Consider the following 16,500-nt stretch of genomic DNA (forward strand, 5'->3'; position numbering starts at 1 on the left):
GGATGTTACTCGACATGTAGATTGTCTCTGTGCTTGAGATTCGATGCGGCTGTGTCGTCTTTTACATCGCAGTGAAGCTTGCGTGGCCCTGTCAAAATTGGCTCTAGATGTTATGCATGTCAGCGCACGCCATTGCTTGGCGGGATTGACAAGGGAGAAGTGAGAAGTAGTGGTGGACATTCATCGGATACAGTGTAGTATACATGGAAACACGCTAAAGAGGGCAAGCGCCAGTGATACGTCAGAATAAGCCCTGGTCATACAGTAGCCTACACTTTCATAAAAATACAGTGTCGTTGAAATTGACGAACGTAGCAGAAAACATGGGTATATTGCTGAGAGCGAAAGTAAAAGTGGGTATCGAGAAAGAAGAAACCAAAGCAAGATACGCTATGCATGCTCGCTAGTATGACGTGAACGCTGTGCAGAAATCAAATGTGCGCAAATAACCAAAGTAAAGCAACGATGTGGGTGATGATGGGCCTCATATTCCCCAGGTCTCCCACCTGTGGTCGAGCATGCGCTCGATCTGGCCAATGGCATGGGTGACCAGCTCTCCGCGGCGATCTCCAATGGAGTTGATACCGACTTCTTCTGGCTCTGCGTCGTTCGAGAAAGCGCCTCGCAGGTGCATCTTCACCCAGAGGAGAAGACTCTTGCAGCCAATCTGGCAGGCTGCGATTTCGAATGAGAAGATGTCGTCGATTGCAGTTGAAAGGAAGTGCGACGCGTTAGAGAAGATTTCTGTGCACGGGAACGAGGCTCTCCGGTCTGAAGAGATGAGTGGTTGGATGTCGGTCGGATGGCACGCGTCTGTGTCGAAGTGAATACCGGAGTGCGATGTGGTAGCGATGTGTGAGTGCTGCGTTGAGAGTCTCGACAGCACTACCCTACTCGTTGCCGCGGCAGTGGCAGCCCACAACACCAAAGCGGCAAAGAAGAGGCCCAGTTCATGGCCCAAGCCGAGTGCAAGTGGCTTATTTGTCTCCAGTGAAAGCTTCAGGATGGCAACAGAAAGGGACAAAGCTTCTGTAGCTGGGTTGAGCTCGTCGCTGACAGTGGACGACCAGACTTGGCCTATCCACACTGAGAGGGTGGATCTCAGGACGGAAAACTCCTCCGCGGTTGATGTCGCCTTGGTGCCGAGAACATACGACTCGCCTGAGACGGCCAGAAGGGTGCGCATTGGCAGGATTTGTGTCAGTTTCGTGGTCAAAAGCTGCAGCTGGGTTGTCGACGACTGGCTGAGATGCTTTGAAATTGTACTCAGACTAGCCGCAGATCCATCGGCATACTCTTTGTATGCTGCAATGAGAACTGCAGACTGGAATACATTGTAGTGCTCTCCTGTCGGTAGTTGGACGGCTTCGTGGACAGTGAGAGGCATGTTCGACTGCTCTCGAGCGACGGAGATCCACTCAGAGGCTGTCGTTGCGCCCCACAGCGAGTCGCACACCGGAAATGGAAGGACGTCGCTCATTGTGTGCAATGATAGCTCGCGATCTCTTGCAATCAGCGTGGATTGTTGCGATTCGAGCACGAAGCACGACAGAAGCAAGTGCTGCCTAGCAGAGAGTTTTGCCCATTGTATCCAACGGTCATTGACGTTGTCCTCAGGAGCGAGAAGTTGAAGACCGAAGATGGTTGATGGAGAGATGGTGCGTATGCCGGCCAGCTTGAGGGATGTAAGCGACGAGTCACAAGAAATTGGGCCATGTTGTAGTACCTTCTCGTACATGAGCTCGAATCGCGAGGTCAATGTTTTCGGGCAGCGTTGCGCACAATACTGCGCAAACACCTCTACTAGGAAAATGGCTTGACTGTCGCACAGTCTGTCACAGCCAGTGCGGTTTAATTGCTCTCTCTGCTCATGATCAGTTGTCTGTCTCATGTTGTTCCGTCTGGAAACATACCTGCAAGAGTAGTCGGGTACAGCATTTATGAAGTTCCCAGGCCCTTTGCCTCTGACCGGCGTCGTTGCTATACTGCAGATCGATCGCGATCATTGCAGCATAGAGCATCGGCGAGAGGTCCCGGCTGGCGAAGGTGAACCGATGGACGATGGGGAAAGCGGGATGAAAGAGCCTCCAATAATTGTTCAGCCATTGCTCAATCGGATAAGCGCGCATAATTTGGCTCATACCGTAATGATTTTCTGGAAAGAGTTGTAGTCCCTCTTCATTGTCCATCTGCACCACGTTGTGTGGATCGTACTGTGGGTACTGAGCCATCGTGTCAAAACTTGCATGCATTGGCATGTTGGAAGTCGCATATGACACAGGCATGAAAGGAAAGCTCGATGCCATGATGTTCTTTTCGCCCGAGGGCCAAGAGTAAGGCATCGAAATGGACGACGTAGGCGACTGCGATGCATGTACCCATGTTTGCTCAATGACGGAGGCATTTGAGGATGCACGAGTTCGGACCAGACCAGAACTGTAGGGCGGTGTTGCGTACATGTGGTTGTACTCAGGACCAGGGGCTGGCGATGCATAACCACTCGAGCAAGAATATGGCGACGGTGCGTAGGAGTCGTGCCATAGTCCGCCTGTAGTCATTCCTTCAACCGGTACGGGGCCGGATATGGAATGTCGAGTTGGGTAGCCCGTATTGTGTTTCATATCACTTGATCCAAATGTCAGCCACGTGCTCACAGCGTTTGAAATGGATATGCAGAATGGAAAATTTAAAGAAACAAAGGTCTGAAAACTCTCCAGCTTGCGTGTCGTAGAAACTCACTTCGTATGACGCTTTAAATCGTGACTGGAATGAAAGACAGGATTGCTGAGATTGAAGGGACCAATCTTCGGGGTGCGAGGGAGTTGAGGAGCACGAAATAGATTTGGGTTGTACCTTGGAAACGGTGTCACTTCTGGCTGCGAGGACACTAGGGCATGAGGTTGCGAGTATGCCACAGTAGGTGAGATTATACTGGCAGTGACCACAGGTAACGGTGCGGGTGCAGTCGTGGGGGAGGCGTACACAGATTGCTCTGTACTAGAAACGGATGATTGGCGAGAAGCATTGCCAAGTTCGTTGCTGCGGGTTGTGAGTAAAGCAAGAAAATCTTGGGAGCCGTGAAAACGTACTGTCGTTCCTCGTGACGTTGAAGCAGGTCAGACCGAAAGAAGGCCTTGCCACAATTGGCGTACTTGCAGACCAATGCACGCTCCTGGGCGTGATTCCGTTGGTGACGCCTTTGCCAATGAGTCAGACCCCAAGTCCCGTTTTTGATCATGTCAACTTACCTCAGATGCTCTGCACGGGTGTACGACTGGGACAAAGTTAGTATGGTTCCAGAGACTAGCTCATGTGATGAAGGGTAGAGATGGCTGTCGTGGATGGTGGCATCAAAGGATACCGAGCAAACTTACACGTCCACATTCACAGTCATGTACTTTGAGACCCTTCTTCGCCTTGCTGACCCGCCCCGTCTTAGTTAAGCTGATCGAGGACATGTCGCTTGGGCTTGCGGTTGACCGCTGCGTAGCGCGGGAGGAGCCGACGTTGGACCCGGCAGTAGTTGCCTTGGTGGTTGTTGCAGAGCGGCGTCGAGAGGACGTTGGTTTGGTATCTGTAATGGTACCATTCGTTGACGTTGATTGTCTCCTTTGGCGCTTGGCTTTTGTTGAGGTAGGTGTGGTGGGAGGGGTATGTTCAAGTTGCTGTTGGGGTTCGATAGTAGAAGCCAAGGGGCAGCTGCTTGTCGTTCGGTCTTCGGGCATGGTCAAAAGAGCGGGCAAACAATGTATATACTGGAGCCGTCGAGGATGGGGCCAGGAAAGATCGATCCGCGTGGGTGGATCCTCGGATAAGATCAAACAAAAGTCCAGAACTGGTTGTACGGCAGACGGTTAGGAGCTAACGGCCATGTCTTGGGCAGCCGGCGTAGTTTCCACACAACGATTACAGGCAGGCCGAGGACCTGGGGATGAAATAAGGTACGAGCGCCCAGGGAACAGTCCACCAGATGGTGTGAAGTAAACTGGAAACGGGCTACCAGCCGATCCAAATCAGGATGCGAGTGATGTAGGGGTGTAGGAGGATGCACTGCGCCCACGTGCACATGGAGAAAAGCACCGTAAATACCTGCAGGCTGTGCCTGAACCAAACCCGAACGAGTGTCAGGTTAGGTTTTGGGGAATGTCGACGAGTGACAGGGTATGCTCGAAGTCCGACATACGCTTGTGAAATGACAGGGACCATGATGGGAATTCGCCAATAGCGACGCTATGGACCGTCGAGGATTGTGTCCAAACTTGGAGCCCGTGGGCATGGCTGCGGGCGTGTAACCGAACGGTTCCATAAGCAACCCCCAGAGCACCAGAGCATCCGCGCACCAAATATGGCGCACGGGACAGGTTGCTGGAGAGGATAGAGATTGGCACCGCAACGCCATGTTGCGGACCGGCCCTGCCTCGAAAGACCAAGCAAAGCGCGGTACACGCTGTGATGCGTGGTGGCTTGGTACCCGAAATAGCGACGCCCGTGCACTCAGCCTTCCTGCCTCCCTGCAACGGCGCACATTTGTGCCTGCTTACGCCAACGCGCATGATCACGACATGCAGACAAGGCGACTGTGTTTGCAGGACTAGTAGGACATATCATGGCGCGTTTGAATGACAGCATTGAACGGTCATATCATACGTTTGTTGCTCCGAATCCTGACATTGGCGGTGCATTGTCATCATGGTTTTCAAACGCTGAACTGTATACCTAGTGTCCTCCTAGTGTATTTCCGCAAGGCGTCTTTCATTGGCATGAGGGGTATTGGACTGGTGCGTAGTGTCATCTGTAGCCCTGCCAGCATGCAAGATGCTGTGGAGAACGTCAGAACACCAAGCTGTTTGATGATGTCTGCCATTCTGCCCCTGTGAACGGCGACCATCAACGGTGACCATCCGTTGCATTGAAGGTAACATTAATCTCGAGCTGCTGCAGGTGGTGGGGATGCCGGTCTGCGAGCGTTGCCCTGGTTGGTGTTGCTCATTCGGTGATGCGTAGAAATGAGGAGCGTAAGCCCGGCGAAGAGTCCCCCCGTGCGTGTGCGGCTGCTCTGTCGCGATCCTGCACTGATCGAGACAAGCGTTCTCCAATCTCCACAAGTCTAGGAAAAGCCAGTGGGAGGCCTGATGGGATTAGCGCACGTCAATCAGCCCTTCCGCTCGTCTGTAGCCTTTCAAGGCTCGGGCACTTGGTCCACCAGCGGCACACGCATCGGCATGGTCAATGTCTGTCCACTGCGTCCTCTCAAACTCCTGCGAGACCTGAAGCGCAGCCTCTTGAAGAAAGACAGCATGTCACCCGTAGCCTTAGCCTGCGCCATGCAAGTTTCTCTAACCTCGTGTGCATCTAAAAGTGCGGGAGGATCAGATTGCCGCCTCAGAGCCGCGTCTGGAGCAGGTTTTGACGAAGTTGCTCGTCGCATGTTGTGCGGCGTCGTCTTCCATACGGTCGGGATAGGGCGGCCAGGGCCGTCTAAGATTCGGGATGGAGACCGAGACACTGGTCAGTTGGAAAGGGGACCCTGGCCAACAGGCTTACGGCTGGCGCGTAAATTGATGGGAGGGAACGGGGGCATGTCCGAGCTCTCTGCCCTCACCATGCTTGACCTCCAGCCCAGTCCACCTGTTTTAACAAGCTTGGACGATGTGAAGGTCGTCATTTGTTGAGTGTGAATGTGCGATTATCGATCGACCTGGAAGTTAGAAGGATGTGCCATTTGCCCCTTTGGTACAAGCTCCAATCTAAGATTTCGGGACAACGACACTCGCCGCGAAAGCCGTGTGAATTTATTCTTTTTTCCGACGCGGATTGCTATAAGAGCACCACCTGTTTGCAACGCAATCCGTGGTGTCCAAGTAGGTGAGATCTCAAACTACGCGCATAAGACGGACGTCATGACGAAAGCGCGTAGGATCTTCTCATTTGAGCTCCTACGCGTTGTATACCAGATTGAGAAATTCCGGCGTGTCGGATTTCCGCCAAGGAGGGTTTGATCTTCGCACTGTCACCACAACATGAGTCGATGCGTCGTCTATTCGCGATGCACACGTGGATGATGCTCCCAGTGAAGACTGCAAGGTCTCCCATGCCATATCATCATGAGGACGGGAACGGCAACGGGAAAACTCCGCTATGTCCCGTGATGCTCCCGGTTTTGAAGTGTGTACAGGGAGAGCTAGGCCGCCGACTCGGTTGGGTGCATCTCGGTGGATTGTGTATGATCTGGACTGTGACGATGAAGGCAGGTTATCGGCGCTAGACACTAGCCCCACTCAATCCTTCACGCATCGCGGCTCGACGCCTCATCAATCATGCCACGATGGATGTTGTGATTTGCCGTCTCGTTTGTTCGACATTCTTTGCATCCTGCCGGTCGTGCCGGTCTCGCAGACCCTGCCAAACAAAGATTCGAAATTTTTCCGCGAAGCTGGATTACCCTCGCTGTGCTCCATCTTGCTGCATGTCGCAATCAGAATCATTGCAGGAGCGGTTGGCGAATGGCACGTGCACCATCAGCCTTGTCTACAGAGTTCTATCTTCGGACTCCGCTCACAGGGGTACGCAATCGCTTACAGTGTTCGTTTTGATTCAATCCAATGTTAGCCGGGTCGGCAGCCTGCACAGAAGTTATTCACTGTGCAATCATCTATGACATGGCGGAAAACACAGACCACAGCCTCGCCGCACATGGAGGTGTGGGGAAGCAAGAAGACGCTAGCGGGTTGCTCCTTCCCGGCTCTAAACATAGGTTGCGCTGCCCCATCGCGCTCCATGAGGCTGAACTTCTTCGCTTGCAAACAGTCTGCCTTGCTAAATCGTGCAATGGATTCCGTCATCTTTTTGAAGCGCATGCGCATATCCTGTCGGACTTGCTATTCATACTCTGTGTTATTTTAGAAGCCGCTTGGTGTCGTTAAATGGCAACAACAGCCGAACAGCCGCTTGACGACACCACTACCAGCGTCGCTGCGCTCCGAGCGTTTTTTGTCTAACGGCTCAACTGCATGCACACGTACTAGATTTCGTTCTAGCACCTCGCCGTCGTGAGCATACACATGCACGTCGCAAGTGACTTCTGTGAGACGGCTTCTGAGTCAGGGCTGGCGCGAATCGCAGCCTAGTCACCCACGGGCTCGTTCACATGGTCGATATTTCTGACGCAGATCTTCTTAACATTGCGTCTGTATAATCACATCTTCCTCTTGCCGGATTGCCATCAGCGCTGCCGAACGCAGCTTTAGCTCCTCACGTCAGAACCGTGGTGATCCTAAAAGCGTGCAGGCGACATCGTCATACGCAGGGGACCTTGGCCTTACTAGTCTCGCCTTTCGCCTTATGAACCACCATCGTTTGGATTCGATGCCGCTGACGGCAAGTCCCCATAGGCCACGGGAACCGGCATGTCAGCGTTGTCCACGGCATGCTCCATTGTCTAAGCGCCCTGACCAGCGATAGGCTGTGGCTTACTCCCCATCATCCCTAAATGAAGTGTGCTCCGAAGCCTCTCTCAAGGTTTCGCGATTTTGGCTTCCCCAACGAGCGGACGGGAAGCGCACGTTGCTCGAGCACATTGTGTACATCCGTGCGCTTGTTGGTTCCCAGCGCCCTGGTCTCATCTTATTTATCCCTTTCCCCTGCATGCACACTTGCAGCATTGCGATTCCATGCCTCGCCTACCTTTCCCTCGGGGCTCCCCGGCGATGGATTTGACGAGGGATCGTAGGAATCACACAGGTTACGCACAGCGACTGGCATAGGCGAAGGGATTCTGCAGCGGTGGAGTCCCCCCGATGCCCGTGCAAAAGCTATGTGACGAGATACGATCAACATCTGTTTCAAAGTGTAGTGTGAGTCGTCCACGATGCTTGGGAAAGACTGGGGACTACCCACGCTGCACAGCTCTGTGTAGGAGTCGGTACATATGCTTGGCAAGCAACACCCTGTACCTAGATGCGATACCGTGACATCCAAGTACATATCCCATGCAATGGAAAGGGCACGTCCTTCAGCCGGCCTAAACACGTTACGCGTCTTGCCCCACCACAGTCATTCACCTTACTTTGAACTTACCTTCGGGTTTCGCACTCGATAAGACGATGCCGTGAAGCCGGATCGATGTTCCCGCTCAGATATAGGTGGAGCTTGCTATTTTCTCATCTTACACGCAGTGTCCAATCTCACGATGTCCGTTGTATACCTGAACTCTCCATTGATGGCGAGTAGCTCGATTCAAGATATTGTAAGCGACCCTCTGTACACCCTCTGTTTGTCTCCTGCTCGCCCAGACATAAATATCAGTTCCAATCGTAATCTTACCTGTCATCGCTTATGCGCCCTGAATATATGCTCATCTATTTGCCCTTCTCCTATCATGCCGTAGTTGGTGCAACATTCACGCCTCGACGCGTGGCGACAAACAATACAGTAGACAAGCAGCTCGATGACTGATCACATTGGGCTCACATAGAAACGAGTCAGGTTGGACAGACGCCTGACTGAAATCTTGCAATGGAGTGCAGAACTGAGTGGGGCGGGGCGCAAACGGACATGTCCACGTGCTGCAAGTCCCAGTGAAATGGCAGGTCCCTGTTCGTCCATCATTGCTTTTTCTGTCTCTCTTGAGAGGGATCCACATCATTCAGTGTGAGCCCTGTACTTTCAAGATTGACACGTATCTATCCGTAAGTGCCAATCAATGTCAAGGTTATGCATGTTCTGTGTCCCTTCATAACGCCTGGTGAAGCTGGGGACGAGAAAGTGGAACCTCCACCCGTGAAGGCGGCTAGGCACGGACATTTAATGCTTCGCATCTCGTTATGTTGATTCAAGCCTTTAGCTAGCGCCTCTCGGAATATTGACGCTTACGGCACGCTCCTTTAGTTGGGGCGGGAAGCGCATGGTTGTCACGACATACAGACTGCAGATAAGTAACGGTGCGACTCGAGGCAAGTATCGCATAAGACACAGAACGAGACATGCAAGCGATTGATTCGACTGTATTAAACATCAGCTTTTCTACGAGCCTTGGCTTTAGTAGCCACTCAAAACTGCTTCCTGTTGACTCTGTCAGTAAACTCATCGGCATTTGCAGCACGTTTTGAACTTACCCTTGCAATTGCATATAGGGGCTTGATGCCGGTCCAGTACTCAAATTGATGAACACCTTGGCCGACAAGGACCTCCAGACCGTTCACAGTCTTCCAGCCAGCGTCCTGTGCGAGTTGTATCAATGCAGTGACTGCAGGCTTGTAAGCCATTTCAAGCAGAGTCATTTGTGCTGCGTTCTCCGCGGTCTTAGCTTTGTCGAACAAGGCGATTAGAGTCTCGCGAATGGATGCATCGATAGGCTTGTCGGCAGGAATGGTTCCGATGGCAACAGTGGGCAAGCGTTCCAGAGCCTCAACATCGTTAATGTCTTTGATGACACGAATATCATACTCTGCGGGGAAGTCTGCTTGCAGTTTCTCCATCTTCTCGACATTGCGGCCAAGGAGGTAGATCGGGCTGTACTGCATTTCATGCAGCGCGTAGATGGCTGCACGACTCGTTCCTCCACCCCCGATCACGAGGCCAGAGTGCTGCTCGCCGGGTAACCGCTGATCGCCCGCGTTCTTCAAGACAAGGACCATGCCGAGGTAGTCAGTATTGCGACCGATGAGTCGCTTGACTTCCTTGCCGGTCGCTTCATCAATCGAAATCTCCGGCACAATCGTGTTGAGAGCGCCGATAGCTTCGACCTCTGGACCGATGCCATCCAACAGTGGGGCCACGTCTTGTTTGAGTGGAATAGTCACACTGGCTCCTCCAAAATCCGGTGCACGGATAATGTCCTTGATGGGCGTTGTATCGGCGGTTTCAACGATGGTATAATTATGCGGCAATCCTGTCTCACGGAAGAGTCTGTTATGCAGGCGCGGGCTCGGACTTTGCTGCACAGGAGAACCAAAAATGCAGAACTTCTTTGGCTGAATCTCGCCCATCAGCGACAGACCACGTCGGATGTCGGCTGCTGTAAGCTGACCAGGTGCAGTTGCTGATGGAAGCAAAGGATGCGAGACTGGCGTCATGAAACCGTTCAGTACCCTGCTCAGCTTACCGTGCTCACCCATGTTGATGGCGATGATAGGCACGGGGTGCGCAGATTCTGCCCACGACTTGAACTCCGCCAGGGCAAAGTTGTCTTTCAGTGACTTAGCCACACCAACAAGCTTGATGACATGGCCAAACTGCAATGCTCGGTTGTAGTACTGAATCCAAGAACCATTTGTCCAACTCAGCTCACCTCGAGGATCATGGTGGCTGGCGATGATATTTGTGTGGCCCTTCTGCTCCGTAACCTCGCGGAGAATGTACTCGGGCATGGTCATTTCCAGATCCAAGAACTCACAACCCAGTCGAAGAGCCGTTTGGTACAGCTCGCGAGCTTCGCTGAATGCCTCATCAGGGAAGTTGCCGCCTTGTAACTTAGTTCTTATCGTGAAGATGACGGGCAAAGATGTGGCTTTGCGAAGCGCGGTCAGCTGTTCGATCACGAACTCGGGTGATGGCGGCCCTTGTGGTGCTTTGGGATCTTGCAGGAGATCTACTCGGAGCTCTACTGCATCCGCTCCCACTGTGATTTCGGCCATATCTTTGTGTAAGGGCTCAACCTGTGGTGCAGAGAGGCAAACAAAGAAGGACTGCTTCCTTTTGCGAATCGCCTTCAACGCCGACGTTCTCCCTGTGATCATCTTCAAGAAGCGACCAAAATCCTCCAAAGCCCTGACAAATCCAGTAGCGTCCGAACTTTGGCTGTTGACAAGGTAGTTGCTGCACTCCAGGTACCAAGGCTTGCGTCGCAGCCAGACACCCATCATGTCCTCAACATATGCTGGTCGTGTCTTGTCGATCTGGAGGAAATCCATGACCTTTGTGATGTCACGAGACACAAGCAGAACTACTCCGTTGCTCTTCTGGTAGTCAACGAAGATCTTGCGTGCTTCAGGGATCTCGACGATACCACCGCCGCACGCGAAGACATGGCCTGTCGGCTTTTCTCTCATGGTCTTCTGCAGGATTTTCAGCTCTTCAGCTCGGAATCCGTCCCACCCTCGCTGCTTGATGAGCTCCGGAATTGTCATGCCTAGGTGCTCTTCAAGAGCCGTGTCAAGATCTATGAGCGGCCATCCGAGTACACGAGCAGCCCAACCACCTGTCGTTGTTTTGCCAGCTCCGCGCATGCCGATGAAGAAAATCGATTTGTCTGTGACAGTCGACCCGATTCTGTTGTCATGGATGGCAGTGTGCGGCAGCTCGACACCATCCAGCCCGGCCTTGAAGATCTGATTAAGAGAATCCCAGTATCCTGGCCAAGTTTTTCCAGTGCACTCCTTTTCAAGGATCAGCACTGGCTCAGGTGCGACCAACGAAAGAACAGCAAAACTCATCGCGACGCGATGGTCATCGTAACAATGGATGCCTTGTTTCGGTGCCGTGAGTTCATAGCCCTTCCCGTCGACTTCGATGCCGTCGTCGAACTGCCTGCACGTTACACCAAACTTGGCAAGTTCGTCTTCCATGGCCTGAATGCGGTTACACTCTTTCACACGCTGGTTGGCGATGCCGTATATGCGCGTTGTGGTCGAGGTGCCGTTAGAAGATGCAACAGCGGCCAGCACAGACGCAGTAAGGAAAGCGTCTGTCATTGGCTCCATGTCAATCTCTTTGACCGCCTTCAGTTCTCCTCTTGGTGGGCCAGTAACGGTTGTCGAAGTAGCTGACTGCTCAACCGTGCAACCCATTGGTTCCAGAACTTCAATTGCAAAACGAGCGTCGCCCTGCAGAGAGCTTGAGCCGATGTTCGGCACTGTGCAGGTAGTTCCTGTGATAGCCGCGATAGCCAGAGGGTACGTGGCCGAACTGGCATCACTCTCAACGACATACTCAGAGGGGTTTGTGTAGGGTTCGTTAGGGATGTGGTAGGTGTTAGCCTCGGTGGAGGACTTTTCGACCTGCACACCAAAGGAAGCCATCATCGCAATAGTCATGTCGATGTATGGCTGCGAGATAGGCTTTCCACCAACCAGACGAAGAGTTACAGGCTTCTTGGAGTAGGGCGCACACAGTAGTATCGAAGAAACGTACTGCGACGAGACAGTGGCTGCGAGTTCAATCTCCCCAGTGAATGCGTTCTCTCCTTCACTGGCGCCGAAGCCGCTGCACGCGGCAATGCGCAATGGCAAGCTACCCTGGTTCTCCTGGTAGTCAATATCGATGCCCATAGTTCGCAGCGACTTGACCAGAGGGCCGATAGGTCGCTCCTTCATTCTTGCGTTGCCCGTGACGATGGTCGATGTAACGCCCTCGGTCGGTTGGGCCAGCGCGGTCACCGATGTCAGGAAACGTGCTGCTGTACCCGCATTTCCTAGGTAAAGCTCATCACTCGTAGCCTTCAAGTTACCGCCATTTCCTGTGACGACCAATTCTTTTCCATCATTTTCCCAGGAGAAGGTAGCGCCTTGCAGCTTTGCGATCGCGTCCAGCATGACCTGGGTATCATCAGAATGCAGCAAGTTGCTAATACGGCACGACCCGGACCCAAGCGCAGCAAGTACAAGAACTCGGTTCGAGATACTTTTGGATCCAGGAGGCGTGCAGGTGACATTTAGATCACTGGGGACACCGGGATGGACGGAAATGCTTGGCGAGAGCACGATCTTGATGTCACGATCTGCGACTGTGCTGGCCTTCTTCTCGTACGTGCGTCCAATACCGGACAAGAGGACGACTTTCTTGATGCTGCCCGAGTTCTTCTTGTCAACTGCCATGATCTTGATGAGCTCATCAACTGGGCAGTGTTTGTTGGCAGTACGTTTACGGACAGTCTTGTCTGCAAGCGATGTAGGCAAGCCATAGCTGGCGATGCACTTGGTGAGGCGTGCGACTGCAGAGGGGTCCAGTACGCCCAAGTAACGCGCCAATTCCGCCTCTTTGACCATACCGATTGCGACAGCCTCACCATGCAGAATCTGCGGCGTGAGAATCGCCTCGAAAGCGTGGCCAATAGAGTGACCGAAGTTCAACAGGTTACGCAGACCACCCTCTCGCTCATCAGCGGAGACAACTTCTGCCTTGACGCGTACGGAACCAAGCACGATGCGCTTCAATATGTCCGCAATGCTGTCGAAATTCCTTCTCCCACCGTCGGTGTTCTGATCGAGCGCCGCAAGGATTGTGCTGGCGTTACCCTCGAGTGTGGTGAATTCTTTATCGTCCCAGATAGCCGCTGTCTTGACGACCTCAGCCATACCGTTTATAATCTCGCGCTTGGGCAACGTCTCGAGAAACTGCAGGTCGATATAGATACGCTCGGGTTGCCAGAAAGCCCCCACAAGATTCTTGCCTGCTGGGGTGTCAATGGCCGTCTTGCCACCAATACTCGAATCGACCATAGCCAGCAGAGTTGTCGGTACTTGGACAAATTTGATTCCACGCATGTAGGTGGCAGCAACAAAGCCGATCATGTCACCGATCACACCGCCGCCAAGGGCGATGATGATCGTATCCCGTGTGCATCCTTGCGACAGCAGCCAGTCTTCTACCACGCCTTTTGTGTTTCGCGACTTGGAGTTCTCGCCGGGAGGGATCGTATACGTCAGCAACCGCGGTTTGGTTGCGCTTGCTGCGGCGGCGGCATTGAAGGCCTTCTCGAACGTAGGGATGTAGGTCGCGCCAATGTTGGTGTCGGTGATGAGAACGTAGGTAGACGACGGAATGTTCTGCACAAGGTCGTTGGCAACGTAGCTCTGCCAGAGCCCGTAGTCAACCACAATCGAGTCCTTGCCCAGAATGTTCACCTTTGTGGGTGCCGTAGATGTTTTGCTGGTTGCCATGGTTGTAGACGGGATCGGTGCGGGCAGACTGCCCTTCTGTTATTGGAGCTTCTCCGCAGCTAGGGAACCTGCAAATGTCCAAAGAGAAGTCGGCACTGTTGTAAAATATGCAATTGACGTGGAACAGAGACCACTTTCTTTCAGGAAATTGTTGTGCGGCGCTGGTCAACAGCCGTGACTCAATTGGCAGAATATTTGGTGAGGGGCGGTGTCGGCGGAGCTACGCACCGTAGCTGCTCTGACCGCCCAGTCTTCTCTGCACTCCACAACACTCGGTCTCCACCTCCGCTCTTTGTCGAACGACCTGGGTGTCATTCGGACCTTTCGCACTGTATGTGCTGTGTCTGGGCATGGTCAGCACTATATGCGTCACCTTGCGCTTTCTCGATAAAAAGGGGGCTAGTCCAGCGTGGTTGCCATTTGCTCGCCATGCCATCCACGACATGAAATCCGCAACGGTTCTGGTCAACGATTTTGGTCCATTGATAAATCCTTTGCGGAAAACAGGCCGCGGCCCCAGTCTCCGCTGGTTTACCAAGGTTCCCAGCTAATCATCCGGCCGATCCTTGCTTACTTCTTATCACGAAGGATGTTTGAAGGCTCCAGCAACCAGGGTCGTGGCCCGATCTCGTAGTTCACATGGGTTAAAACCTCGATAGTCGATACCTAGGTAGCGGTCACGGGATCTTCAAGGTTGCCCAGCCCCAGAGACCCGTGCGTCATGGAAAGCTCCCACTAGGTACCTAGTTTCCCGACTTTCGTCGCAACGGTTTCCCACAGAGTGGAAGTCAAAAGGCTTCTGCAAGACTACCGGCGTTTCTCAACGACCCTGGGTCTTGTCGCGATTCTGGCGGTGAAGCTGCGCCTCAATTACCCTGGCAACACGCAGATTCGCAACATGGCGCCAAGAAGGTGGAAACACACGAGCTGCTAGTTCGAATCAGCAGTGACGTTGGGACCTAGGTTTGTAACTTCTGCAAACAGAGAGCACTGTGCCGCCTGCAGGTACCGGGAGACGGCACGTAGTTTTCCCTGACGTTCCGCCGCTAGAGACTGACTCTGACCTACTGGTTGGCCTGAAAATGATACAAGAGGCGCTGCAGGTTATGTAAAATCCGTGGGCTGGAAAAGGCGACGCCAACATCGAAGAGTGGATCAAATGGGCTGACCGGTCAGCGGCTAAAGAGCTTGACTGTACGCTAAGCTTTCGGAAACCATCCCAAAACAACAAACTTAGCCCGCCTGGGTTACTCTATTCAATAATGTACTGGAGGCCTGACAGGCAACCACAGCGTAGCGAGCCTTGGAAACAGCATCCGAGGCGCAGAGTTTGTCGCCAAAAGCTGCATTCGTTGTCTGAAGACGCTATGAAGAACCTTTATAACTTGGCTCCCTTGCGTCGTCTCACGTCTAACTCAGCGCACTTCACCCCTACCTCAAATCATAGTAACCACATCCACAAGCTTACACCATGCTTTGTAAATTCATCGTCGCCGTGATTGCCATGGCCAGCACCGCGCTTGCTGGCTTTGATATCAGGACAGGACAGACTGAGTGGTGGTATACCGACGACGCAGAGGTACAACTCTCGCCTACGGCATAATCGAATTTGATGGCGAATGCTCACCATATTAGTCCACGTCCATCGCCAACGCAATGTCGAAAGCTATCGGCAGCTATGAAGCCGCCTTATCAACCCAGTCTGATGTGAGGAGCGCGCAGGGCGCCTTTTACACATATGCACGCACTCGCGATGGTATTCCAGAGATCGCCACAGCGACAGGGACAGATTATACACGCTTTACTACACTTCCCGATTGGTAAGTCATTCGCCTTGATGGTCCAATTTTTAACTGCTTCTGACACTTTGGACAGGTACACAGCCATGCCACCAGAGGCTCTGAGTGTCTTCGAGAGCGTACGGAAAGAGGAGGACAAGATCTGGTCGAGCGTTGTACCCAAGGCTGCACGAACAAGTGGTAGTCAGGGTGCGGCACCGCAAGCAACCGGTGTAGGCATCTACGCCCATGGTGCTATTGCTGTTGTTGTAGGAGCTGTTGCTGCTGTATTGTAAGAGCGATCTATGCTATTAGCAACGAATCAAGAATATTATGACCCTCATTTATATCATCATTATGTCTCAGGAGTGAAGATGAGGCCAGCTACAATGTTGGTGAATGTGTAGACAGGTTCGGATACTGACCTGGAAAAGCCGACCACTCATAGACCAACACCGTCCAAACGTTATTCCCACCTCTCGAGTAGATGCGAAGATAAGGGTCTTCTTAATGCGACCATGAGTATGCATCACATAGCAATATCCATCACAAAACAATAGACAAACATTCATCCAAGTACCAGCCAATCATAGGTAGGCAATATGTGATTCTCGTCCCGATCATCCGTGGACTATTTCCTCGGATGTACTTCGTACATCAGCTGAGACCTGATCATGGAGAATTTAAGGGCCAAGACAACACCATCCTTCCTTACACAAGAACCCGCGGGAGGATATGTCACATGCAGACGTCAGTAGTGTCAGTCAGGGAATTATGACGTAAGGTAGGGCAGATAATCACTAGCGCACATTTGCATTTGGTTCAGGCAACACAACTTCGAGCTG

General features: G+C 52.7%; 3 protein-coding genes across 3 annotated transcripts; 1 reads left to right on the top strand and 2 right to left on the bottom strand.

Annotated features, from left to right (window-relative positions):
* Window positions 1-172: 172 nt before the first annotated feature.
* C7974DRAFT_338811 (uncharacterized protein) lies at window positions 173-3,725 on the bottom strand (the record flags this gene model as incomplete). The annotated part of the gene is made up of 6 exons (XM_046139235.1): window positions 173-1,864; window positions 1,914-2,625; window positions 2,740-3,039; window positions 3,090-3,197; window positions 3,249-3,274; window positions 3,375-3,725. The coding sequence occupies 6 exons, from the start codon at window positions 3,723-3,725 to the stop codon at window positions 485-487; spliced, it is 2,877 nt and encodes a 958-aa protein (XP_045995340.1). The 3' UTR covers window positions 173-484.
* A 5,250-nt stretch (window positions 3,726-8,975) lies between these two features.
* Window positions 8,976-14,067, bottom strand: C7974DRAFT_338813 (EPSP synthase-domain-containing protein). Its single transcript, XM_046139236.1, has 2 exons — window positions 9,114-14,067; window positions 8,976-9,060 (listed from the first exon to the last, which is right to left on the bottom strand). Exons 1-2 carry the CDS (start codon window positions 13,875-13,877, stop codon window positions 9,037-9,039), a joined length of 4,788 nt encoding a protein of 1,595 aa, XP_045995341.1. The 5' UTR covers window positions 13,878-14,067; the 3' UTR covers window positions 8,976-9,036.
* A 1,281-nt stretch (window positions 14,068-15,348) lies between these two features.
* On the top strand, window positions 15,349-15,951 carry C7974DRAFT_414640 (uncharacterized protein; the record flags this gene model as incomplete). The annotated part of the gene is made up of 3 exons (XM_046143819.1): window positions 15,349-15,456; window positions 15,513-15,697; window positions 15,753-15,951. 3 exons carry the CDS (start codon window positions 15,349-15,351, stop codon window positions 15,949-15,951), a joined length of 492 nt encoding a protein of 163 aa, XP_045995342.1.
* Between the last annotated feature and the right edge of the window lie 549 nt (window positions 15,952-16,500).

This window comes from Boeremia exigua, assembly GCF_020726555.1.
Source record: "Boeremia exigua strain MPI-SDFR-AT-0100 chromosome Unknown C7974scaffold_8, whole genome shotgun sequence".
Taxonomy (NCBI): domain Eukaryota; kingdom Fungi; phylum Ascomycota; class Dothideomycetes; order Pleosporales; family Didymellaceae; genus Boeremia; species Boeremia exigua.

Excerpts from the sequence above, each read along its gene's own strand:
- C7974DRAFT_338813 (XM_046139236.1), bottom strand. The coding sequence starts at position 13,877 with ATGGCAACCAGCAAAACATCTACGGCACCCACAAAGGTGAACATTCTG. Across the intron at positions 9,061-9,113 it reads CCCTATATGCAATTGCAAGG|GAAGCAGTTTTGAGTGGCTA; the intron begins GTAAGTTCAAAA and ends CAGAGTCAACAG.